Genomic DNA, 24,702 nt, shown 5'->3' on the forward strand with positions numbered 1-24,702 from the left:
GTAAGCAATTTGGGAACTTGGGGCTTGGAATGGAATCCACAAGAAGCTATTTTTTTTTTTCTAATTGAAGATGTTTAGAAAAGATTTTTGTTACTGGAAGAACCTTCCTCTGTGTTCTCGAATAGGTTGTTTTCTTTCCTAAACCACGTAAAACATGGACTCCAGTCTCGCTAACTAGCAGATTTCCCCTGGCAGCACGTGCTGTGTAAAGACACCCTGTGGCTCTCACTTTGTCCCAGTCGGAGCTCTTGTGAAAGGGACCTCGAAGGGTGGCTGTTCGTAGGTCGGACCCTCCCGTCTCTCCCGGTCTACGGTCCTTCTCAGTTACTACGACGAGATGTGGACCCCTCTGGTGATGTTCACACTCCTCATGAAGGAGCTCCAATACTTGGCCTGGGATCCAATCAGGAGCCCAGACTAACTGGGAGAGGAGCAAGCAGGTGACATTCACTTCCCTGTGAGAGTAACGGAGACGACTGTATGGTGATGGAGCAGCTCGGAAATAGGATTCTGGGGTAAGCTTCACTCTCCTGATGCCTCAGCGTCCAGTGACCAAGAAGATTTGTGCAGGCGGGCGGCTTCTGTTTCTTCCTTCCCTTCAGATGTTTGCTAGCCATTTCTGGGGTGAAATCCTTTCCTGATTGATCTTTTCTTCTTCTTCCTTTTTTTTTTCTTCTCTTTTGCTGAGGAGGCAGGCACAGATTAGTTAAGAGGTTACAGAGATTTCGTTTGAGTCGCAGCTGTGACACTGACAGTTACGAACACGTGTTCATTTTCCTCCGATGACTCAGAGGCCCTTCCAGGATCCTGCAGGGCCCTCCGAGTCGTCGCCTCGCCTTCTGGTACCTGCGGGCGTGACCCTGAGTTTCCGTCGTGTGCGAGACGGCAATCAGGGGTTTAGGCCACGAGTATCGTGAACTCTGAGTTGTGGTCTCCCTGTTGCTCACATCCCGGGGGTCGGTGTGTGTGTGTGGGGCGGGGGGTGGGGGTCAGCTGCTCCGCTCCTGAAGGCTTGCCTCTGATTTCTGCTCTGGTCTCTGCGAGCCACCCAGAGGGACTACGGGGAAGGGATCAAGTCCCTCCTCCTGTCACAACCGGAGCCTCAGCTGTCCGTTGGGCTGGTTGGACAGGTTCTTTTGCCCTGAAGGAAGGTTCTGCTCTGTGCTAAGTCCCCACCCTTTGGTTTTTGTGCGGTGTTCACCCCTCCATAGTTATGCTGTCTCACCTCTAGAGTTTGTGGGTGGGGGGGGACCCAGCACTTTTTGAGTGGCGAGTAAGTCTAACTCTGCACCAAGAAGTTGGATTTTATTTTTGCCTCCTTAATTAATTTGAAGAAAGGAGCTAGGTACTCCTCTTGGCACTGGGGGACCTGGGGAGGGTGGCATTTGATTACAATCCTGTAACATTTTTGTCCACAACATTGAAAGGACAAAGCCAGGCTACGGAGCACGGTGACATGCATGCCCGTGAGTCTGAGGCCCGCAAAGATTGTGTCTCATGGGCAGTGCTTTGACTCAAGAAAAAAGCTCTGTTGGGAGTCAGTGCTCAGCGTTGAACATTCCTGACTGGCTTCAGCGAAAGGGGGGTGGGCGTGAACTGGCGTGGACATTAGACATTTTCCTGCTCAGAAAATATGACGGGAAGATCCTTGAAGACAGAAAGTTGCAGGCCTCATGACCTTGTTCAACTCCTAGTCTTAGCCTCTAGCATTATTATTATTATTATTAATCCACGTAATACTAATTATCTACCCACTTAAGTGAGGTTTCCTTGCCGCAAACCTCTGTGGTTATTACATCACTGTCTTTGTTTCCCAGATGGCATGGCTGTTCAGTAGTGAAGCCCGTTCTGAATTGACCCCAGAGTCCTCGCGCTTAACGATGACATTCTTTGGCCCGCAAAGATAGTTGCACCACTGAGCAGGAAGATGAATCATTATTCACTAAAAAGGACAGGGTCTCTCTTTGCCGTCCTGTCGGATAGCTGTCCCCTGGCTTCTGAGTTTTAACTCACTGGAATCCAGACTCTCTGGGACCCTGATGGGTGGAATGAAGTAATTACGTAGGATCATCTACTTTATTTCTGGGGATACCATGGTTGCCAAGACTTTATGTTTTGGCCTCATTCATGGAAATAACCAGTGCAAAGATACAGACAACTTTAAAAAATCTTTTCAACTTTCCCTAACACAGGGCTTGGTGCTTTGCTGCTGACAGTTTATTCCTGTAGCGTGAACCAATTTCATGTCATGCCTATTAAACAGAACTCTTTATTTTTCCATGTAAGCAATGATGTTGTTAATCCTGTACCTTCAGAGAAGTTGACCTGTACACACTTGTTTTTATTCCACTTTCAAAGCAGTCAAGCTCACTTCTGTTAACCACTGTCTTTTGTGTCACAGGTAAGGCTTAGCAACCATTGTCTTGGTATTGTCTACACTCCTTTTGTGTTGTTGTTTAAACAACTTTAACCGAATTCACTTCTCCATATCAAACATCTAGCTAATGTAAACCAAAACCCTTTCATATGAGTTGGTGTTCTCAGGTTAGTTATTTGAGTCATTTTCACCATTGTTGAATCTTCACAAGTTGCTTTTGTTTGCTTCATGAAAGTTCAACACGAATAAACAAACGAAAAAATTCCTTGTGGTAGCAGGTGAAGATTGTAATGGCTCGGTGCCTGTGTGTGCAGCACGGTTACATTAGCCAAGCCCGATGACCCGGCGTTAAGCCGTGAAAGCTCTATGTTTCTTGAGAGGGCAGAGGTACAAAGTGTTTGGGGATGAATGGAGTCGTGCTTTGATGGTAAAATCTGATTTTCCAGTTAAGATGAGTGATAGGAGCCTTGGAAAATAAGAAAGAATTTCTTATCTTTTCAAAGCTTTTTTGAACCTCTCATGTACCTATATGGGGATCATTTCAGTTGCAGGGCACAAAAAAAAAACAAAACAACAGCACAAAATCACCACCTGAACTGGTTTAAGCAAAAAGGGCTTCAGGAATAGCTTGATCAAGAGTCAGTTGATGTTACCAGGAACCGGGTTTGATCAGTTCCTCTTGCAGCTGCTTCCTTGATTTTTTTCCATTCTGCCGAATTGGTTGCAGAATCCACTTCCTGTTAACTTCTGACAGTCTGCAGTCTCCAAACTTATTCTGATGGAACACAGACAGTCCTATTTCCCCAAAATCCAGTTCTGTGGTGGGCTGACCCCCGGTATCAGAGCCAGAGCTCCGCCCAGACCATGTGGACTGAGACTCGGAAGGGGGTGGGTTACCGAACAAATAGTGGGGTTTGGCTTGAATAGAAGGAGGAACGCTACGGAGGCGAATAAGAGCAATTTACTACAGCAGCTTCCTAGGAAGGAAAAGAAATCGTGTGTTTTTGCTGCTCTCCTTAGGAGAGGGCCTGCGGCCGCTGCCCTAAGTTGAAAACGGACAATTTGAACGGCTCTGCAGGGTTAAGGGATGCACCCATTCACGGTTAACTTTGGGCCGTTCAGTCATGTGGGTCGGCACTATCCCCAGCTCCCCCGGACCCATGGGCGCAGTCTTCATTTCAAATCTAAGACGCTTAATGTCAGTATTTCCCAACATGTGTCTGAATTTGGCTCTTCATGCTAATCTTTACTAAAGATATGTAATAGAAACATACTTTGATTATATCTTTCCCACTGCGGGCGGCTGTATACATTAGGATCCCAGTACTTGCTGGTGATTGACCGACAGCTTCCTCACGTCTGACCGAGAAACGTGGCTGAAAACCCCTCCCAGCCCGACCTGGGTCGTCTCACGGCGCGTTAAGTCTGCTCTCTCCCTGGCTCCGCAGAAATGCTCTGGGCACCCCAGGTCATGGTGGGAAATGGGTGGGCTGAGCCTTTCTCACCTTTTCTCCTCCTAGGGCTGTGAAGTCCCTGGGGGAGAGTTGAGGGACAAAGCCATTGTCCTCGGTCTGTCACAAGGGCTTTGTAACCACGGCCTGGTCTTTGCGGTCCACAGGTGGAGTTCGAGTGGCTGAGACAGTTTTGGTTCCAAGGCAATCGCTACAGCAAGTGCACCGACTGGTGGTGCCAGCCCATGGCGCAGCTGGAGGAGATGTGGAGGAAGATGGAAGACGTGGTAAGTCCGCGGGGTCCGCGAGCAGCTCCCGGGACGGGGCGCTGTGCACATCATCTGCTGTGCACATTCTCCGCCGCCTCCTTTGCGCGGGGGAGCACGTACTCAGCTATTCTACATTACCGAGTTAGGTTGCTTTCGGTGAGGTCCCCGAACAGGCAGGATTTCGTCGGCGCAGCCTCGGTTCAGATGGAGGAATATGTTTTGAACATTTCCTACGCATCAGGCGCTGTGTGAGACGCTCCGGGAAATAACCATGAGGGGAGAAGGATGTAAGAATAACACCTAACATTTATTTGCCTTTTCACACGCACCAGGCATTGTTCTAAGGGGGTTCCCTCGGTTAATTTTCCAAATTCTTACACCCACCCCACGAGCCGCAGAAACGGGGTGCGCCTTCATTTGTGGATGTAAGAACCGAGGCGCAGAGGAGCGAGTGTGTCACCCACGGCCCCCCAGTGAGTGGCATGGCGGGGCTGCAGGCCGGCGGGCTGGCTCTGTAGCTTGTGACATACCCACGACCCTCAGTTTAACCAGGAGGGGACTCAGGGATACCCAGGTGTCACACTGGCGCCCACGGAACCTGGCGACAGAGATTTTTGGGAAACCACAGCCCAGTGGAGGGGGTATCGACTTCCAGCTCCTGGAGCTGGCACTGCTGCAGAGTGGCAGGTGGGGCTTCTGGGGACCTGGGGTGCGGAGGAGTCGCGTCGTGGGTGGGGGCATCTGGAGAGGAGTGTAGGCCCCGGGAACTGTGCAAACAAGATCAGAAGTGGGGGTGTTGAGAGAGACAAGGACTTCAGGGGGCTTGGCAGGGAATCCAGGTACTGGAAGGTGAGTGGAGGCCACGTGGAAGACTTGCATTAGGTCTGAATGGAACTCAGAGAAATAATAGCAAATACTTACACGATACTAAGTGCCAGGCACGATTCTCAATGCTTTAAACATAACTTATTTAACTTTTATGACGAGCCCATAACGTAGGTGCTATTTTTTCCCATCTTGCGAACAAGGACATTGAAACACACAAGGTCTGCATCGCCTCCCCCAGGTCATTGACTCCGGTGGGGAGCCGGGATTGGCACTCAGGACGGTGGCTCTAGCTGGGGTCACGCCCTCCGCCGCCTCACTGTCCCACCTCCACACAGTTGAACTTGGAGGGCCCTGGGAGAGTGGTAAACACCCCCAAAACTCTGGAGAGGGTGTCGCTGCGGACACTTTGAAATGCGCTGGAAATGGTGCACACTCTTCTGCAGAACCGGGTTAGCTTGGCCGATCCCCAGTGTATCAACGAGAAAACGTCGAGTCACAGCCCTGGAGGGGCCCCGGTTGGCGGGTCTGGGTCAGATCCAGCAGCCCCTGCTTTCCCGACGGCTCCCCAAGCCTGTAAACCTTGCCCCTTCGTGGGCATGTGTCTGAGGAAGCAGCGCTGTACCCCTTCTTTCAGGACCCTGAAAGGATCCCCCAGACGGAGTGCTCCGGGCCTGAGCACCCTGACCCCGAGTGGGAGGCGGCGGAGAGCGGGTGCCTGAGCCTCCTCCGTCAGTTCTGCCCCTCCCACCGGCCTGTGCCCAGTGTGCTGGGGTTTGTGGGGCGCGCAGGGAAGGGCAGCCTCAGTTTCGGGCCGTGGACTTTCTCCCTCCGGCTCCGTCCCTTTACACCCGAGTCCCAATGTCTTTCTTCACCAAACCTGGACTGGAAGACGTGGGCTTGACCTTGGGGGTTGTCATCTGGCAAGTCTGTGTGTTAGAATCTGCAGACAGACGAGAAAGGAGCTCGCGGATTTTGTTAAAAATGTTTTTCCGTTGCTTTTTCTCAAGCTTTTTCTTTTTTTTTTTTAAGTGAAACCTTTGGTGTTGGGAGCTTACCAATGATGTTTGTGAATTCACGTAAGAGTCATAATGCTTTTTAAAACTTTGGTGGCGATGGCCCCTGTGGTAGAATGTCTTCTCTTTGTAACGCTTGTGTAAAAAATACCGACAGGGAAGAGCGGCCTTGGGAAGCGGCCAGAGCGGGCTGGCTGGCAGGCGGTGTGGCCTTACCCGGTGTTCACAGAGCCATGAATGGCCGCAGTGTCTCGCAGCAAACCTCCGGACGATCGTTATCAGCAGAGGGAAGGTCTGGGCCGAGATAAAAGGGATAGCACTTCTAGATTAAATTGAAGCATTGCTTCGAGCCTCTTTTAATCACTTTGAACGAATACATCATCATTTATTCGTGCGATTGGAGGAGACAAAAGAGAAGGATCCTTGGTTTGGGCACGGGGGCCCCCGGGCTGGTTCAGTTCCCGCTTTGTCCCAAGCCCACCTGATTGTTTTTTCCGTTGCCATCAGTAGGGGGCAATGTTGAGCTGCCAGTTGGAGGCCCCCAGATGCTCGCCTTGGAGGAAAACACAGACAAATGTACCATTAACTGTCAAGAATTATCCCTGTTGCTTCAAGTTAGCTGTAATCTCCAAGATTCCATAACACAGGAAATCAGTTGTGGGTTAACAAATTCAACAGCAATTTAACATAAAAAGTGCAGAGTTTGGTGCACATTTGGATTCTATAGAATTAGACTAATCTGAATGGCATTTCTGAACGCACTCACTTTGCTTCCAGGGGACTGTATTACTCAAAATTATTATCCTTTAAGACAAATGATTCTTCTTTATCTTTATGCTCCCCCCCCCCCCGAGTTGCAAAATCACGTGTGTGTTGTGGAAAGACTTCTCTAATTAATGTCTTTTGTCTGTTCTGCAACATAGCATCGATCTCTTCTGGCGGGGAAATAAAACAGAAAACCTCGGGCCACCTGTGCATTGCTTTCCCCCTTCGGCTCACGGGTAAAGCGGCCCCTGACAGCCCTCGCACCAGCGGAGAGACTGGCGTGGTTTCTCTCCGTCTCTGTGCTCTTCCCTTCCCTTTGGGGTTGGAAGGGGCAGTCTCGGGCAGGACGGAGGAGAATGGGAGGTGAGCTTTGAAATGGCGTTTCTGAGAGTCACGGTAATCACCCCCACACGTCACCACAAGTCGCACCCTTCGGGAAGCTGAGCCAGCCGTCTCCGAAACTCCCCTGGCCTCCGTCGCCCATCCTCCCATCCTCCCATCCCCTCCTATCCTCCCATCCTCAGGTCTAGGAGCTTGTTTTTTACGGGCCTGTGTGTCCCGGCCATTCCCATCCCCGAGGGTAGTTTTTACCCTTCGTGCGCTCTTGTGATGTAAATGCGAAGCCTCTTCCGATTTGAATGACATTCTGATAAAATACCCCGTTTCCCTTGAATATTTATCACGAATTAAACCCAAAGCCACGTCACAGCTCTCTGCAACCCAGGAATTTAGCCTCACCTTTTCTCTCACTCCGCTGCCTACTCAAGAAGGTATGGTGTACCGCCGGAACACCATTCACGTATTTGTGTTTCATTTTATTTTACGTTTTAAACCGCCCCACCACCACGCCACCGGAGCCCTCTGGAACAGAGAGCGTTACCATTTGAAAGAGGCTGCGCGAGCTGGGCGTTCTGGGGAAAGAGGAAGATGAAAAGCCGGGTCTCCTGTGAGGCGTGGAGGTCTGGCTGCAGCCCGAGATGCAACGGATAGGCCCCCGTCTCCCAGGGTCTGGTCCCGCGCGCCGCAAAACTGACATTTATTTTACCTACGAAACGTTTTAACACGATCGCATTCGCAGCGACACAGAAAAGAATGCGTGCTGCGGTGTCCTTTAAACCGATGACATTTATCCCCTTCCCTTTGACCTTGAAAAAAAAAAAAGCTTCATTTGGTGCAATCCAACGGAAATATTCGTAGAAGCGTTCCCAGAATGAATGAGCATTTTCGGGAGCGCGGAGGACTTCTAGACTGGAAAGAAATACCCTCGTGGCTTTTTCGTCGCTTTTTATCTTTCGGAGGAGAAGAGGAGCTCCCCGTGGCTTTGACTTGCGTGTCCTGTCCTGACAGTTTCTCGGCGGGGCCGGGGGAGCGGCGCCTTCCTGTGGCCCTGGGCCTTACTGCCCTGCATTGACTTCGGCGGGTAGGAGCCGAGACTGGGTTGTTTTTCATGCATCCGCTCTGGAAGCAGTGTAGAACACGGCATGTAATTACGTGGGGCGAGCCCTCGGCCACATCGAGCGTTACCCAGGTACGCTGAAGTTTGGCACGCCAGAGCAGGAGCTGTGGAGAGTGAGTGGGTGTTTTGTTTTAGGATTGTGCCCCGTTTCTCGTTCCTAAAGTGTTAAGAGGGAAAGGTGCTGAAGAACGTGAAGGTCGTCCTTTATGAGTCAGCTGGAAGAGGCTCATTCCAAGATGAGTCATGCCTTTGTCCTCCATGCCTTTCTGGCCTGCGTGCGCCTCCTGGGAAATCTCATGCCTGGAGCCGGCCCTCCGAGGTCCGGCCGAGCCCCTCTCGGCGTGAGTCACCCAGTCGCAGGGAAGGGCTCCCGCCTGTTTGTGTTCGGGGAGATTAATGAGGCTCCCATCACAGAGCTGTAGATGGGAATCTCTGTCACTGAGCAGAGGAGCAAGGCTGCTGTTTTGTACACGGAAACACGTGAGGAGAAGCTGGCCTTTGCTTTCGTGGTACAGTCCAGTGAGTCAAGTTCATCTGAAACTTTCTGTTAGGATTCGAGATTTGAGGGGAGGGGAATGAGGGCGAAAGTGGATAAGTGACTATTAACTTTTTGTCCGTATTGATGGTGAATGCACCCACTTATATATGTGTGTGTGTGTGTGTGTGTGTGTGTATTTATTTATGTGTATCCCCCGTTAGTGTTAATGTATATGTCAAATTATACCTGCTAACACACTCCTGTCTTCCATTCTCCAGAGTTAGCATTTCTGATATTGGAGCGGGAATGCATTACAGTAATTTAGGATCTGGTGTGAGCTGTCCAGTGGTTTTAAATTAAAATTTAAATTCCCTTTCTCCCCTTTTTGACTGGGGCAGTGCTGAGTGGCCCAGGATACGCACAGATTTGAAGGCAGGTCACAAGCACCCCATAACTCAAATTATGTTCGCAGACACTGAGTTTGGGGGCTGCTATGTTTAGCTTTGGAAATTTGGAAAAAAGGCGGGGTGGGAATGGTCCGTTTTCAGCCATAGTGGCTTAAAATGCTCGGCTCCCGTATTTTTATTATCTTAAATGTGTCCACTGAAGGTTGGTGCTTTCTATTCTCTGCCCCCCGCCCCCCCCCCCGTTCCCCAATTCCCCACAGCTGCCTTGTTCTGTTAAGAGTAAATTATCTGGAGGAAATTGGACATGTAATTTAGCAATGGATTTTTAACCCATTTTGATTCCTTCTTTTGATTGTTTTCCATATTTCTCTCCGATTCTTCCAACGTTTCCCTTAGTTGCTACAGACTCAGTCATAATTGGGGGAAAAAAGTGTTGTATATCCTGTCTTTTTGGGAAGAAATTTACAATTCCAAGCGAATTCAGGCTTAAGCCTTAGAAACAGAATGTGCATCGAAAGCACAAAGCACCATGTTTATGATTCTCTTTGAAGTGTTTTTGCAACTGGATAAGGAAAAATTTAGAGCCCGTCTGATAGTGTTCAGGGTAAATACTTAAACCCCTTTAGAGAATTTCACACACAGATACTGTGCAGGAGAAAAAAGGGATACTTATGTTTCTTAAAGCAGCTACAGCCTACAGCTTTGTACTTAAAGACAGAGGTGTTGAATAGAATTCTACTGAGGATACATCCAGTGACAATATCTGCGGGAACATCAGAGCCAGCCAGTGGGTAGGACTCTCCGTGCTTAACCCTTCCGCGAACCGGGTGAGGGCGGAGTCTTACGGGCACCAAGTCCTAGGGTGCGCCTGGCACACCCCAGGAACGTTCAGAGGAGAGTCCGGGCCTCGGCTCTGCACACGAGGGAAGGGAGGCTAAGAAATGCTGAAGACGGTGAAGCAGTGTGACAGCAGCTGGGAGGTTCCGAGGGGAAGGCTTGCCTGTCTTAACTCTCTCTAGTGCGCGGAGCGGAGAGCAGGAACAAGCAGCTGAGGTTTCTATGTTAGCCTTCAGCTCAGTTGTGCTGGCCTTTGTTAGACACACATACATGTTTCTTTCACACACACACACACACACACAAATTATACATAGGTATATACACATATATATTTTAATAGAGGAATTCTCTTGTTTTTAATCATTTTATCGGCATTGGAATTCCAACTGATGGAAAGGTGCGAAGGTCCCGCGACCCTCCCCTGGTGTGCCCCGGGGTAGCCGAGCTGTGGCATTTATGCTGGATGACTGTGCTTGACCAGCGGACCATCCTGTAGCATTTCAGATGGGAATCCAGAAACCCTGGTGCCAGGTTGGGGGGGTTAGGGATTTTCATTTTTCCAGGAAAAGATACAACGTAGAACAAATGTGTATTTTGTTCCCTCTGGGGTTTTTTTTTTGGAGTGGGGAGAGAGTGGGCCGTGGGGAACTGAATGCAGCTCAAGTCTGTCCTTGTCTTGTTATAAACACCTTTGAAATAGTCTGTAAGAATCTCCAGAAAAACGAAGTTGTGTTAAAAAACACAATTTTGAAAGGGAAGCAAGATTTTTAAAAGCATGTGCCAACTGTTGGTCATATTGTCAATATTTTAGGATCCCGTCCCCCCCTCCCCCCAACGTTAGTTACTGGAAGGGTCCTTAAAAGTGTCAGCTTCTGAAACAGTGATTCCGATGACCAAAGCAGAAGGTCTGTGAACTGTCAAACCCGTAGACACGCCAGGCCCCACCAACAGTGATTTTGGAGAGAAGAGCAACGAGTCCGCAGTGCAGGAAGCTCCACTCAACGGCCCTTCGCCCGTGTCCCCCTTCGAGACAGCGTCCCTGCCCTCTTCTCGTTTCCCTTCCTTCCTCTGGAACTGGGGTCCGCCCCGGGGCCGTGGGGGCTCCCGGCGAGGTGGCGCTCCGGGCTACCCCGGTGATGTTTCTGCTCCACTGTGGACTAGATACTCTGGGAGGCGGGCCTGGGAGTCTTCCCATCCTTTGCAAAAACCGTCTCTGTGGAGAAAGGGGCTCCCAGTGCTAACGCCCGACGTAGCCGAGCGCTCCGGGCACACGCCGAGTGGCTCTTCCGGGCATCGGGGGCAACACGACCATCCTTCTGCTCTCCTCTTGCTCGACATCTGCTAAAGAGTGAGCTTTTTTTTTTTTTAACCCAGAGGAAACTGTGATATGTTGTCTCTTCAGTATTCTTGCAAGTTATCTCTGTGATCATTTGTAGAAGATATTCCTAACACTGTGTTTTCCTACCCTAACGTGTGAGTTAGGGTAGATAGTTTCGTTTTTTCCTCCCCATGATCTCAGCCCATCTGGAACCACCTGTGGCAATCTCACCTGTACATTTTTCCTTGATGTGTAGAAAAAGCCTCCACTTGGTTTTACTCCATTGACAAAATCAGCCTTCAGATAAAAATCTGGAGTATTATGGCAATATTCCAAATGAATTTCCAGTTTTTAGAACTCTCTGTTTCGGTCACAAGGACTTGGAGCAGGTGGGAGCTTGATGATATATATCCCTCTTATTTAAATGTTATTAAATAAGCAATTATGGAATACCTAGAATTATGCATAGATCTTCAGCAGATGCTGGGGGATTAAGAGGGTTTGTGTTTTAATTCACGTCAGATACTTTTCCTGTGGTTATAGTGAATATTTTTAATGGTAGACGTGGTGGATCTGCCAATGCCTATGATAAACCAGTATTTTCTTGTACTGGGTCTCACATCTTGGGACACCAGAACCATAGTTTGGAAAGGTAGGCTATCGGCAGACATTTAGTAATAAGTATTCAATATCTCAAATTTAATGCACCCAAAACCAAATTCTTTTTTTATTATTATTTAAAAAATATTTTATTGATTTATTTTTAGAGAGGGAAGGGAGGGAGAAAGAGAGAGAGAGAGAAATATCCATGTGTGGTTGCTGGGGGCCATGGCCTGCAACCCAGGCATGTGCCCTGACTGGGAATCGAACCTGCGACACTTTGGTTCACAGCCCGGGCTCAATCCACTGAGCTACGCCAGCCAGGGCCAAAACCAAATTCTTGGTCCCCGTGGTCCCCTGAGCCTTTCTCTCAGGGTTGCACAGTTCCTTTGCCCCGTCTAGTTGCCCAGCCCGGAACCTTGGAGTCATTTTGTTTGATCTCCTGATGTATCAGCAAGTCTAGTTAGCTCTGTTTTCCAAATATGTTCATCATCGGGCTCCCCCGTTTCCGCACCCCTTCTGCCACCACCTTGGTAGGAGCCCCCACTGTTTGCAGAGGGAGCCTGCCTGGGTCCGCCACCCCAGTCCGCCCGGCGGAGTGCTCCTCCAGCCCATGCCAGTGCGCCGCACTGCCCAGACTCCCCCACGTGCAGAAACCCAGCTTCCCTGCCTGGGACCCGGTGCACCCCGTAGGGCCTGCCCCACCCCCTCCGCCGGCCTCCTTCCTGTCCTTAGATCTCACTCGAACTTCCTCCTGCTGCAGGGACACTGCAGTGCTGTAGCCTCCGTCTGGAATCTTCTCCCCCCTTATTTGCACGGCCCCCTCCGTCCCTCCCGTTCAGGCCTCTCTGCCCCAGTCTCTCCTGGGGGAGAGTCTCCGGCCGAGCTCTCTGCCCCCGGAGAGACCACCATGCCCTGCTCCACGGCTTCCCGCCCCCTCCCCCACCCGCCAGGATGCTCTGTCTACGGTCTGTGTCCACCTACCAGAGTCCTCAGGGGGGTGGGGACTTTGCTGCCTTTGCCGTTGCGTCCCCAGCTCCTAGAGCAGCATCTGGTACACAGTAGGTACTCGACAGTGTCACTTGTTGAAGAGATGGCTGGACGTGAGGTCAGTGCACGGGCCCTGCCGTTTCCTCCCTCTCTCTCTCTCTCTCTCTCTCTCTCTCTCTCTCACACACACACACACACACACACACGTTAACCAGCGTGGCCTTGAATAAATTCCCTTCAACTCTGTATATTCCCTAAGACGTTAGATCCTGCTTAGCAGGAGTATTTGGGGGTTATTTTTATTTTTCAAAAACATGACCCCACAAACAATGCCCCAAAGCATCTTTAACATAAAAAAAAAACCCACATGTGAACCATGTCACCGGTTCAATTCCCAATCAGGGAACGTGCCTGGGTGGCAGGTTCAGTTCCCGGTCAGGGTACGTGTGAGAGGCAGCTGATGGATGTTTCGCTCTCACATCGATGTTTCTCTCCTCCTCTCTTTCCCTCTCTTCCTCTCTCTCTAAAAAATAAATAAATACATTTTTAAAGGTGCATATCGAGAGCACAGGGGATGCAAGAATGTCCTGTTTTATGCCTTTGACTTTAACACCGAGAACACGGAGCAATCGCCGGCAAACACCTTACGCAAATATGAAAAATCTATTTAAATGAGAAAGGTAAGTAGGTTATTCATTTCTCTGAGTATCCGAGCTGCTAAAACCTCAAATTGTGGTGATTTTTCTTACGTGTTGTCATCCTTCATTATTTTAGATTTCCCTGCTCTTGAGAAAAAAAACAAAAACAAGGAGCGTAAAATTGCCACACAATTAAGTGAGTTCTCTAACCAAGCTTGGACTTTGGGTACTAACTCCCAGAGTTCTAGAGGGAAGCCGAAATGCACTGGACTGGTTTCTTCGGGCACAGAACTAGGGAAATCTCTGAGGAGTAAACCAACTCCGCTAGTCAACCTGGAAACTGATTAAAATATTTATCATCCTTTGGGTATGCAAGAGCTTTTGATGATGGAAGCCGTATTAATATTCATCTCCGCCGCTTGTCGACACTTCAGACAGATCCCAGGAAAGGGTGTCGGGGTGACCGGTTTCCTTTCCTCGCCGGGAGTCCTTGGGCCCCGGCGCAGCGCGGAACCAGCAGGCACCTTGTGATGTGCTCGGGCTTCTGGCTTTCCCTCCGGGGGACGGGGGGTGGCGAGGGGATGCAAACCAGGAGAGACTTTGGGCCCGAGAGCTTGAAAGGAGCCCCGCGTCCTCACAGGAAGTCTTTTGCTGGAACAAAGGGAATAGCCGGGTTGTAATTTTACGAGCAGGAGAACCGTTGCCTTTGCTCTCGGAGTCCGGGCGGCGGAACTGGCTCCTCGGTGCACGGGGGAGATCTGAGCCTCTCGGAGGGTTTCGGTGGGAGCGCCACTGGAGGCCCGGGAGACCCCCTTTCCCCCGCCGCCCCCATCTTTGCTGAGGAAGGAGGGAAATCAGTTGTGTTTGCTGCTGACTGGTTGTTCTAGAGTGTTCCATCTGTCTTTTGTCGAGGCAAAGAAAGTAAATATAATAGATATATAGATATAGACATATATAGATATATACATATTTATATGTATAGCTATATGTCTATATCTATATAGATATATAGATATATATATCTCCCACATAGCCAGGCATAAGTAGTACCAGGTAGCCTACTGGGGTGCCCAGGATCTTTAAAAGTTTTTTCCACTCAGCAACAGAAAGAATCTGGCTCGCTTAGTTCATGAGGCAGTATTGTCTTCTGTCTAAAGTAGAATCGCCTTGATTACATTCCACAGGCAAGAATGAGCTCTGAGGGAACCTGACCTTTTCATCGCGAGTGCTCCGAAAAACCCGGACACGGGACGCACGGTGCCCAGAAAAAGGGCAGCGTGTTAAGAAACTGGGTTCCGGTGCCTGGAGATTCAGAGTCCTCCCACTTTTGCGTTTTTGTCCGCGCTGTTCCAGGCGGAGGTGTTTCATGACGGGCACTGTAAACCTCGGACAATAATTATATGCGAGACCTGTTTTAATACGGCGATAGCAGAAGAGAAATCATCTTTTTTTGTTTCTCCCATCCTGGTCATTTCTTCCTTCCTTCGCCCCACCTGGTGCAAGGAAGGGCAACGTTCTACAGAAGGCCGGCCTTCTGTGTCTCCCGGGCTGATAAGGCACAAGACAGTAAGTAATTCAGAGGAAGGAAGACAAAGGCAGACCGTGGACGCCAGCACAGGCCTTTGGGAACGCAGGGGATTTTGATGGACGGAGGTGGGGCGGAGGATGTTTCCAGACGGCAAAAGCAGAGACGGCTTTTGGGGGAAGACGCGAGATCCGCCCACAGTCTGGGTCGGCCCGGATGGAGCGCGGTCCCTGGGCGGGCGGCCAGCAGGGAGAGAGGCGGTTGGGGAGATGAGCGTGTCTTTGCCGGGCACCCTGCCGCCACCCCTACGGCACCGGCTTCCCGCCAAAGGGCCGGGAGCCGAGGGCTAGACACGTGCCACGAAGACTAAAACGAAAACTCTCTTTCTCACCCTGCGTTTGCAAAGGCTGTTCTTGGGGCACCAGTCAAAACTGTACGATTTGCACTGATGTCGAGACCTAGCCACCTCCTGAGCGCACCGCGCTAGCAACACCGCACATTTTCAGAGGAATCACAAATGAGTGGAGGCGTTTTCCTATGGGGGGGGGGGGGTGTCTTTTTTCTCCCATGAACTAAATGCCAGCCTCACCTTCCGGGACTTGGGCCAGAGGCAGGTGTTCCCGTGTGTGACTCTTTCTCGTGTAGGAGCCTGGGTTCTCTTTCATTCTGTTCGTTTAATTTCTTGATGTTGGAATGGTGGTTTTGGAGGAACTGGTGCCTCCACCGCCTCTCGCAGAGCCACGGCCTTGAGGACCGACACATGCACACGAAAGTGTTCTGAGATACAGCCAGCGTGATCTTCAGGAGGTGTTTGGCCTGGCGCAGGAAAGGGGGTGTGGTCGCCTGTCATTCCCGCCTCGGACACGGAGCGCTGTCTTCCCCACGCGTGCCCTCCCCCCATCCGCGGGCTAGGAGCACATCCGTGGCCGTGCCCTCTGTTATTTGCCCCCGCCCTTTGGCTCGCCAGGCCCGCCCCGAGAGACTGCATCAGCGTGCAAGGACCGAGTCTTGTCCTCCGTGACGTGTGAACTACACAGGGCTCTCAGTCTGTCCCTGAATGGGACGTTACCGTCTCCTAGTGGCTGGGTTTCCTCGAAGGCACGAGGTGTTCCTTCTTGAGTGATGGATCTCACTCTCTTACTTTGCCCTTCGGACCCTGGCTTCTGAGAGGTTGCCTCCCCTTTGATTCTGTGCAAGGATCTAGGGTCTCGAGTTAACTCAGAGGCCCCCTGATGCCTTAGTGAGATGGAGGAGGGGTATTTTGGGGCCACCGCTTCATGTTACCAGGCAACCCTAGGAGAGAGTCACAACCATGTGGCGCTCCCCATGGCACAAGCCAAAAAGGCTTTGTGCCTTTTTGGTGTGTGTTTCCTCTTGATACCGTTCTATCCCTTGCAATGCCGGGGATGCAGCCATATTTGCCACGGCTTCGTTTCTTTCGAGGTCTGGAACCTTTAGTCCAGGCCCTCTGTGGAGCAGGCTGGTGATGCCCACCCTCCTAGGCTCCGACAAGCTGAGGCCCCCCGGCCGTGCAATCCTGGCACGTCAGCGGCATGTTGGAAGGGACCCAAGAGATGATCACCTCATTCTCTTCCTTCTGGAAAAGGAAGGGCTCAGAGGGAACAGAGGCTTGTCTGCGGGCATCCGGGCCAGACAGTGGTCTGTGTGCACAGAACTCACATTTCCCAATTCCAAGTTCAGTGTTTTTCATCGTTGTCCAAGTGTCCCTGTGGCTGGATGCTAGTATCAAAATCCGATACCATGAACGTGTTCTCCGGAGCTTCCTCTGCCTGGAGTTGCGGTGGGGAGCATCCGTGCCAGAGTCTCGCACATGGACACAGACGCCTCTTTGCTCTTCCTGCATTCACGTCTCCTTCCCTGACAGCATCTGGGCGTGGCCTTGTGGCCCGTGCCCTTCTGTGGCTGCCCCCGTGAGCGTGTGGCCCGGGTGAGCTGGATCTTTCCGATGAGTTCCCCCAGGGCCATCGGCTGACGCATGCACGTGGTGCAGAGTTCAGAAAGCGGAGTCAGCCTCCTTCCCCCACCGCGTTTCCCTCTCCCAGGGGCTAGTGCCCTCCCCGTATTCTCTGTATCTCCTTCCCAGGGACACTCCACGTGCCGAGGAACTCGGATGTGTTGTGCTTCCAAAGGGATGACACTGACTCCTAGGGATTTATCCCTGCTCGTGCACCCTTTTACATGGCCGCAGAGCTTTTCATTGCGTGGCTTCTTAATTTATTTAATGAGCCCCCTACTGTCTTCAGTCTTCCGCTTTTACGCAGGATGCTGTAATGACTGTCCTGATGCTAAGGTCTCCGCAGGTGACACCCGTGGTGATACCTAAGGGTAGAATGGTTGGATCAAAAGGTATGTGTATCTTTGGTTTTAAGAGAGATGGTCAAGTCACCTTCTGTAATAGATAGTTTGTGGCAGAGTTTGTACATGTGTGTGTGCATATATGTACACGGGTAGAGTTTGTGTGCCACAGCACCTGTTACCCTCATGAAAGCCACGTCCGGGAGCTCGGGCTTTATTCCGGAGGCAGCGAATCGTTACGGTGGGTAGGACCTGGAGCCCTCACTGTTTCATGGTTGTCGGTAGTTAGTCTGTGAGCCCCATGCACTGCCCCTCGACAGAGCCCTGGGCACCGCTGGGCAGACTGTGGAACGGAAGTGAGCAGCCACGCCGCTTCTTGGCACGTATCCCCCACGTTGTCGGACGCAGCCCCGTTCCTCAGTGTGAATCCGGGCGCTGCCGTCTGCCGTGAGGCAGGACTCGGCAGCTCTTCTCGTAAGAGGCACGCCCAACGGGTGCGACCACTCAACATACACCGGTGGTGATGACAGTGTGCAGTCCCTGACAGATCGTGCGCAGACGAGAGAGCTGGCCAGGATGAGCTTCCTCCGGTGGGGACCGAGTCAGACCCCCGCGGGGCTCCTGTCCTGGTCTCAGTGTCTCCGGACATCACTCACTGTAGACTCTGAGAAAGGCCAGCGCCTGGGGGTGGCTGTAGTTTCCTTTGCCTTGACAGACATAAGCAACCCCAGGAACCTGTCGCAGGGGAAGAAGAGAGACAGGGTGCGGCGTGTCAGGCGGTGTGCACAGTAGGCGCGCGGCTCAGCTCTAGGGCAGCCTGGGGCGTGCTGGCCCAGGTGACATAGTGCCTTGTCCCCCGGGCTTCAGGTACGTGTTTGGGGGGGACCGTGGCAGAGGGGGACAGGCACCAAGGAACTAGAGAACGTGTGGCCAGCTTAGGAAGAGCCTTCCTGGCGTGCTCAGAAATTTGGCCTTCGTTCCTGGAGAGAAGGGTGGGGGCTGGTGTCAACGATTTTTGAGTAGGACAGTGGTAGAGTTGGGACCGTTTTGGAAACTAGACCCGGCAGCAGCGCAGCGGATGGATAGTCGGGGAGAAGCAGCTGGGGCATGAAGACCCATGGCAGATAGGCTGGCAGATAGGCTGGTGTGAGAAATAACAGAACGAGGCTCTGAACCGAGGCCGTGGGAGAAGGCAGAAAATGGAGGGCTGAATCCCAGTGTTTGGTATTTAAAGAAGTCCATGAACTCGAGCCCCATGAGTGTTACCGATGAGGGATGAGGGGGAGTCACAGGCGAGTCTACAGGGTTTCTAGCCTTGTGACGAGGTGGGGGATGATGCCGTTCACCAGACTGAGGAACGGACGCGGAGGAACTCCGGTTGGTATTGAGTTTGAGGAGCCCGTGGGGCATCTGACAACACCTGGAAATCCTGGTTGCAGTTCGGAGGAGCCGTCCGAGCCAAGTGTAGAATTTCAGACGCGTCTTCAGGGGCCGTTCCTGACGTGCCTGCCATGCACCTGGCGACGTTCCCCTTCTGTGGATCCATGCTGGAAAGTGCCTGACCCACGGCAGTCATCTGCAGTGCACGGAGGCAGGAGCTGAAGCAGTTGGGGCCACAGAGAAGGCAGGTTAGACAGGAAGGAGCACCCGAGGGGGAGGGTGGAGCGGTCTGGAGGAAGGGCAGGCCCAGGAGAGCCGGTGAAACAGAGTGGTTCCGAGAAAGCCAAGCACGGATGGGGAGGCCGGGGGAGACGCACAGTGTGGGACACTGCAGGGGAAGCCCCAGGGCCCGCAGCCACCTGCTGTTGAGTTCAGCACAGCACGAGAAGAGTCCCCGTGCAGAGGCCGGGCAAGGGGGCAAGGTGGGAGAAGACCGGTGCACCTGTCTCTACAGTTGGGTGATCTGGTCCGAGAGGAGGTTTCTTGGAGCAGCGTGTCTGCTAGGGATGTTCACAGGTCACCCCGAGGGGCCGGGGAGAATAAGGACATTTCAGCCAGACGGGGGTGCCGCGGTCAGCTTTCCTCTGAGCTCCTCCAGACGGGAGCCATAGACATTTCAGTTGCCCAGGAGCTGGCTGAGGAGAGGCCGACCCAAAGCGGTAAACATTTTAGTTTGCAAAGCCGTCGTCATAAATCACGAACAGGGGGCCGTGCAGCTACGCATCTCCAAAAACTGCACTGGACGCCGACTGTGGTTTTGCCAGTCACGGTGAGAGCTGAAATTGGACTCCGTGGCATAGAAACAGATGGCTGATTTGGGGGCCAGTTTGGTCTGTCAGGCCAAGGAAACTACTAATGCCGTAGATCGGTTACCAAGTTTTGGTGGTATTGGCAGAACAAAATGAAAAATCAGTATCGTAACCCCAGGATAGCTCTCTTAAAAACCAAGGTGTTTTGTTGCAAATTCCATGGAAGAAACTGACCCCCAAAGGGGATGAGCACACCTTCGTTTTCGCACAAGTGTGTGTCTGTGGTGGAAAAGCCGAGGACAGTGGTTGGTTATTATTACAGTGTAAGCTGGGGGCACCAGGAGAAGGACCACATTGTTGCCATTTTGAGTAAAAACCCACAGTTCAGTGTGTCCTGAGGCAGCCTCACCCAGAAACCTGCAGAAGGGCTTTGCCAGCGAGAAGCCAGGGCACCTGGGTTACCCTCAAGGCTCCAGAGACTCACAGGCAGGTGTCGGACAAGTCTTTTCTCCTCCCGTGTTCTGTGGTGTCGTCAGAGACACATTGACACACATGCTCCAGTGAAAGAGGGGTGTCTTCCATCAGCATCTCGAGGAATCAAACACCCAAGGGGTCGATCGGCTTTTTCCCTCCCTGGAGGTGGGACTAGATGGCTTTTCTGTCAAGCCTGTGCATTTAGTTAGAGGGCGGGTGGGGAATTCCTTTTTCGCTGTGCCTTTTGTTCTGGGCAACAGGGAATGACCCCCCCCCCCCCCCCCCCCCCCCCCCCGCTCCTCACGGCAGGAGAATCATCGTCACAGACCTCGCGTTAGGCACCTACAGTGTCGAGGGTAGAACTGTTTTGGTTATTTTTAGACAAGAGTGTGGAGGACCCAGAAACACCTTGCTCACCTCGGAGCTGGCTGCGGTGCCCAGGTGAGAGGCAGGCATCTCGACCTCCGGGCAGAGAGATGCGTCCTGTGATCGGGGCTGCCGTTGGCCCCTGTCCAACGGGAATGAATCACGATCCACGGCCCATCGGGGGCTGACCAGCAGCTTCGTAGCCTAGGACGTGATGAAGTTCCATCCTGACCGGTCAGATCCTGCGTTGAGGCCGGAGAAGAAGCTCCAGCGTTAGAGAAAGGGGAGTGAGTGGAAGTGGCGAGAGCTCCGTGCACCCCCAGCGGCCCCTTGTCCCCGTCTGACTCACCCCCGCCCCAGGGCTGCCCTGGGGGACAGCGGTTCCTGTCTTTCTCTCGCCTTCTCCTCCTCCTCATTTCAACTTAAGCCGTGGACTGTGTGGTCTTTCACAAGGTAACGATGAGGGCGGCCATTTTTAAGTCACTTTTTTTGTGATCTCACGAGCTAGCTCTTTGTAAAAGAAACACTCCCGTCTTGTCAGAATGACAGCGATTCACCCTGCAGTTGGGATCGGCTCCAGCAGCTTTGTTCCCTGAAAAACGACCTTGACTTGTTGAATGAAAGTTTGGAGCGTTTGATGAGTCAGAGGACGGGGAACTGTCCTGTTCTCGGATGAGGCTCTCAGCGTTAGACTCACGGAACATCAGGGGTAAAATAGACCTTAATCCCCCCCTCCCCCCCCCACTAAAATACCCTGGAGCATGAAACTGCTCCCACTGGAAATGTTGTAAATCTCGCAAACCGTGTAGCTTTTCTGTTTGGGGCAACATCAAAGTGCAGCGACTTCAGCTACTCAAGTGTGTTTGACAAGCCAGACTCTCCCCGAGCTCGGGGCTCGGGGCGCTCCCTGCGAGACCTGGCCTGTCCCTGGCTTTTGTTTTGCCTCCGTGTGACCTCCTCTCCTCCCACGGAGCGGGAAGGGGGGGGGGCGCTCACCTCCTCCCACTGGCACTCGCCTGCCAGGGTTCCTTCCTTTCAAACCCGCTGCAGGCCCAGGTGAGGAGGGTCCCTCCTCCTTCCAGCATTGTCCTGTCCTTCTGGGGTGGATGGCACCTTCTCAGGGTCCCTTCCCCGGGACCCTCTTCTGTGCAGAAGAGTTTCAGAGGCCACACCAGACGGCAGGAAGACAGCCCTTCCCCCCGGCTCCGCCCGGGAGTTCGTCTTTGTGTCCATAGCATCTCTGGTTCCCTTGAAACCATCTGCTCTGCCCTGCCCCGCCCTGCCCATCCCGTGTGTCTCCGACTGAACGTGGAACGTCTCCGTGCCTTCTGCTTCGAAGCTTGGAAGTATGTGACGCTGTGTTTGTGCTGATGAACAAAAAAAATACTTTTTGGATACATTAAGTTGTTGTTGAACAGAGCAAAGACTTTTCTGCAGGAACATCTGTGCAAAGGAAGGTGTGGGAAGAGTCCGCTTTCAAACTGAACCCCACTCACCTAAAGGACTTGCGTTCCCTGAACTCAAACACTCCTCCCTCCCACCAGGTCCCCCTGCGACCTGGCCGCGGGCAGCATCTCGGGGTGGTCACCCAGCAAGTGGGGGGGCGGGCCGGGGAGGCCAGCCTCGGCTTTCAGGGGGAAACCCCACGGCGGAGAGTCTCATCCCTGGAAACGTGCTTCGTGACGATGGATGGAGAGGTGTTCCCAAGTGGGATGACGGCGGCCACGGCGGCTGCTTATCTGAAATTTGTGCCCGTGGAGCATGTAGTCGCTTAGAGGTCAGGCAGAGCCGGAGCGTCAACAGCTGTACGACAAGCGTCCGAGATTGTTTTTAATTGTGTCCCCTTTCTCTGACAGCGGTAATTCTTGTTTATATTGTCAGGAACCTTTCCACCGAGCACAAGCGCACCATACTCGCAGGTCAGATGCTTAACCCTTCTGCATGGTTACAATGAAAACGGACCCCTTTGTTTCTGCTAATGTATACCCCGGCCACGCACACGGGGTGAATGGGGGGCCCCCCGGCGCTCCCCGCGCTGAAGTCACTTATTGTCCGGGCGCCACAAAGAGAGCATATTTTCCGTTTCTGCATGACAGTTGCTCGGCCCTCGCCTGTGCACCCGACCACGAGACGCGATGCCCATTTATCAACCGGCAGAAGTTGGGGGTACCATTTTGCTCCTTTGACCTGTGTTACTTTTTACTGACCCGACCAAATTGCTTAAAAATTTTCCCTTTCTGCTGTCAGTGTTTAAAGCTGCTTAATGTCTCTGAAGGGACCCCCACCCTCCCCCTGGCTTTCTTTTTAACCCTTTACACTCCTGTTGACCACAGCACCTGTCACTGTCGTGAGCCATGAAATCGCAAATGTTACGCGGCTCTTAGAGACCGATGATCATTCATTAAATATAAATAGAGCATCTCCTGACTCCAGGGTCGCATCGAAAGGTGAGCAGACCATGGGCCCAGTCCGAGGATCCACATATATTTACTTGTCGGAGCGTCATCAAGACAGTACATCGGTGTATTTGTTGGTCGTTGCAAGCAAGGAATATTTCTTATCCTGCTCCTTTAAGAGTTAAGGAAAACCACAGGGGCCAGTTGAGCAAACGTTAAACGGGAGCCTCCAATGCGAGGGCTTCTTTGTTGCCGGGACAAAAATGCCGCAGCAGGTGGTGGACTCGAACACAGGAGGGAGGAGGACGCTCCGTTGTTGCCCGTCTTTCTGATCCTTTCAGAAATGCCCATTGTCTCAGCCCCCGGAGGGGAAGTCCTCCCACCCGCTCTCACGGAGACAGTGTCAGCACGAGGCCGGTGCCCAGCGCGGGCTCCCTCCAGGGGTGTCGTCTCTGGGCGTGGGATGTCCAGCCACCGAACCAGGCAGAGAGGAGGCCGTGATCTCCAGTGGACGAGCCGCTCACGCCTGCTTCTCCGAAAGCACGACACTGTTCTGACCGTGGCACGCCGGGGTGAAGCAGGAGCCCATGCCCGCAGCGGCTGTGTTTGTGTTTTGCAGGTTTCGGGGTGTACTCCTCTAGACAGACATCGGCTTTTGTTGTCTTTGGGGGGTCTCAAAGCAACCTCGTGGTAACCGCCTTGCCTTGTTAAAGCTCAGGGTCAACTCCGCGGTCTGTGCCGGTTTATGTCACAGGGTTTCACTGGGGGGATAGCTTTTCGAAGGGATTCATCCTTGGAGCTGGAATCGCTGCTTTCCTTCCCTAAAAATGGATGTGATGTCGTTTATGACTCTGGAACCCAGAGGAGGGGGAGGCATTACAAGATGAGGCTGAGGGCGAGGCGGAGCCCCGGGCAGATTCCCGTTGCTGCTCCTGACTCCTGGCCAAGGTGCCGAGTGTCCCCTTCTTCCCGGTCCCCCCGTGTACTCGTCGAGCCATCCTGATGGTTCCTTTTGTCCCAAATCACGGTTGGAAGTCGTTGAAGACAACGAATACCTGTAGGGATGGTTTTCTTCTGGAAATTCCTGAAGAGGCTGGAGTTGAAGACCTTGTTTCCATGAATTGGAGAAGCTTTCTTGAATTTCAGACGTGATTAATTCTGATAAACGTACAGATGCGCCTTTGACGAATGTCCTGACCCCAGTTGCTCGTGTGAACGTTGGGTGTTTCCTTCCCAGAAAGAAGCTACATTTATGCTGCTTAGGCCACGCATTAGATCGAATGACCATGGCAATCGGTGCCACTAAAGGTACAACCGGAACAGCACCTGCCAGACTCGGGGGGGCTCTGTAACTTTCTGGAGACCACCACCCACCGGGAGTCCGCAGTTAACATGGACATCGGACTCTCAGATGCCTTTCATGCGTAATACTGGTGATACACACGAGGAAGGGTGGAGAGACCCCTACAGGACCCTGTGATTTCAGCCCCGACTTGGGACGTTGTGGTTGGGAATGGGCTGACGTGCCCGGAGTGGGGGTCTTGGTGGGAGGATGGTTTGGTAGATCTGAGACTCAGCAGCCACTTTGTGGTTGTCTTGTGTGTTCAAAACACAGTGCTCTTCTCTGTGTCCCTCAGGCCCTCTGTCCGTGTGTCCAGGTGGGACTCCGGCCAGCCAGGCAGTGGGCCACTGTGTCACTCTGATCCCTTGTCTGTCACTGAAGTCCTCGTCAAGAACTTAGCGCTGTTTGTAACAGCTCTGCTCACGACCCTCACTCTGGCAAGGAGATGCTGTGCCAGTTACCAAACTCCTGTAAAATGAGGTTGCTAACGATACCAACCAGTCTCGTTGGATTGTTGGAAGGATTGCATGAGCTGCTGTATCCCTGTCTCATAAAAAATGCTCCGTAGATGCCTCGTCGTTACACAGTTTAGTGGGTAAGAAAGTGAACTCTGCGAGCAGACTGCCCCGGTTCGAATCCTGGCCCTACCACTTACCAGTCGTGGGAT

The 24,702-nt window shown here is 52.3% G+C and overlaps 1 protein-coding gene across 1 annotated transcript in view; it reads left to right on the forward strand.

The window, feature by feature from the left end:
- The window catches only part of FTO (FTO alpha-ketoglutarate dependent dioxygenase), a 307,443-nt gene that overhangs the window by 130,353 nt on the left and 152,388 nt on the right, over positions 1-24,702 (forward strand). The window contains exon 7 of the mRNA XM_028502124.2: positions 3,996-4,115. Coding sequence (XP_028357925.1) covers positions 3,996-4,115 — 120 coding nt within the window. The remainder of the gene's footprint in view (positions 1-3,995; positions 4,116-24,702) is intronic.

Source organism: Phyllostomus discolor, chromosome 12 (assembly GCF_004126475.2).
Source record: "Phyllostomus discolor isolate MPI-MPIP mPhyDis1 chromosome 12, mPhyDis1.pri.v3, whole genome shotgun sequence".
Classification (NCBI taxonomy): Eukaryota; Metazoa; Chordata; class Mammalia; order Chiroptera; family Phyllostomidae; genus Phyllostomus; species Phyllostomus discolor.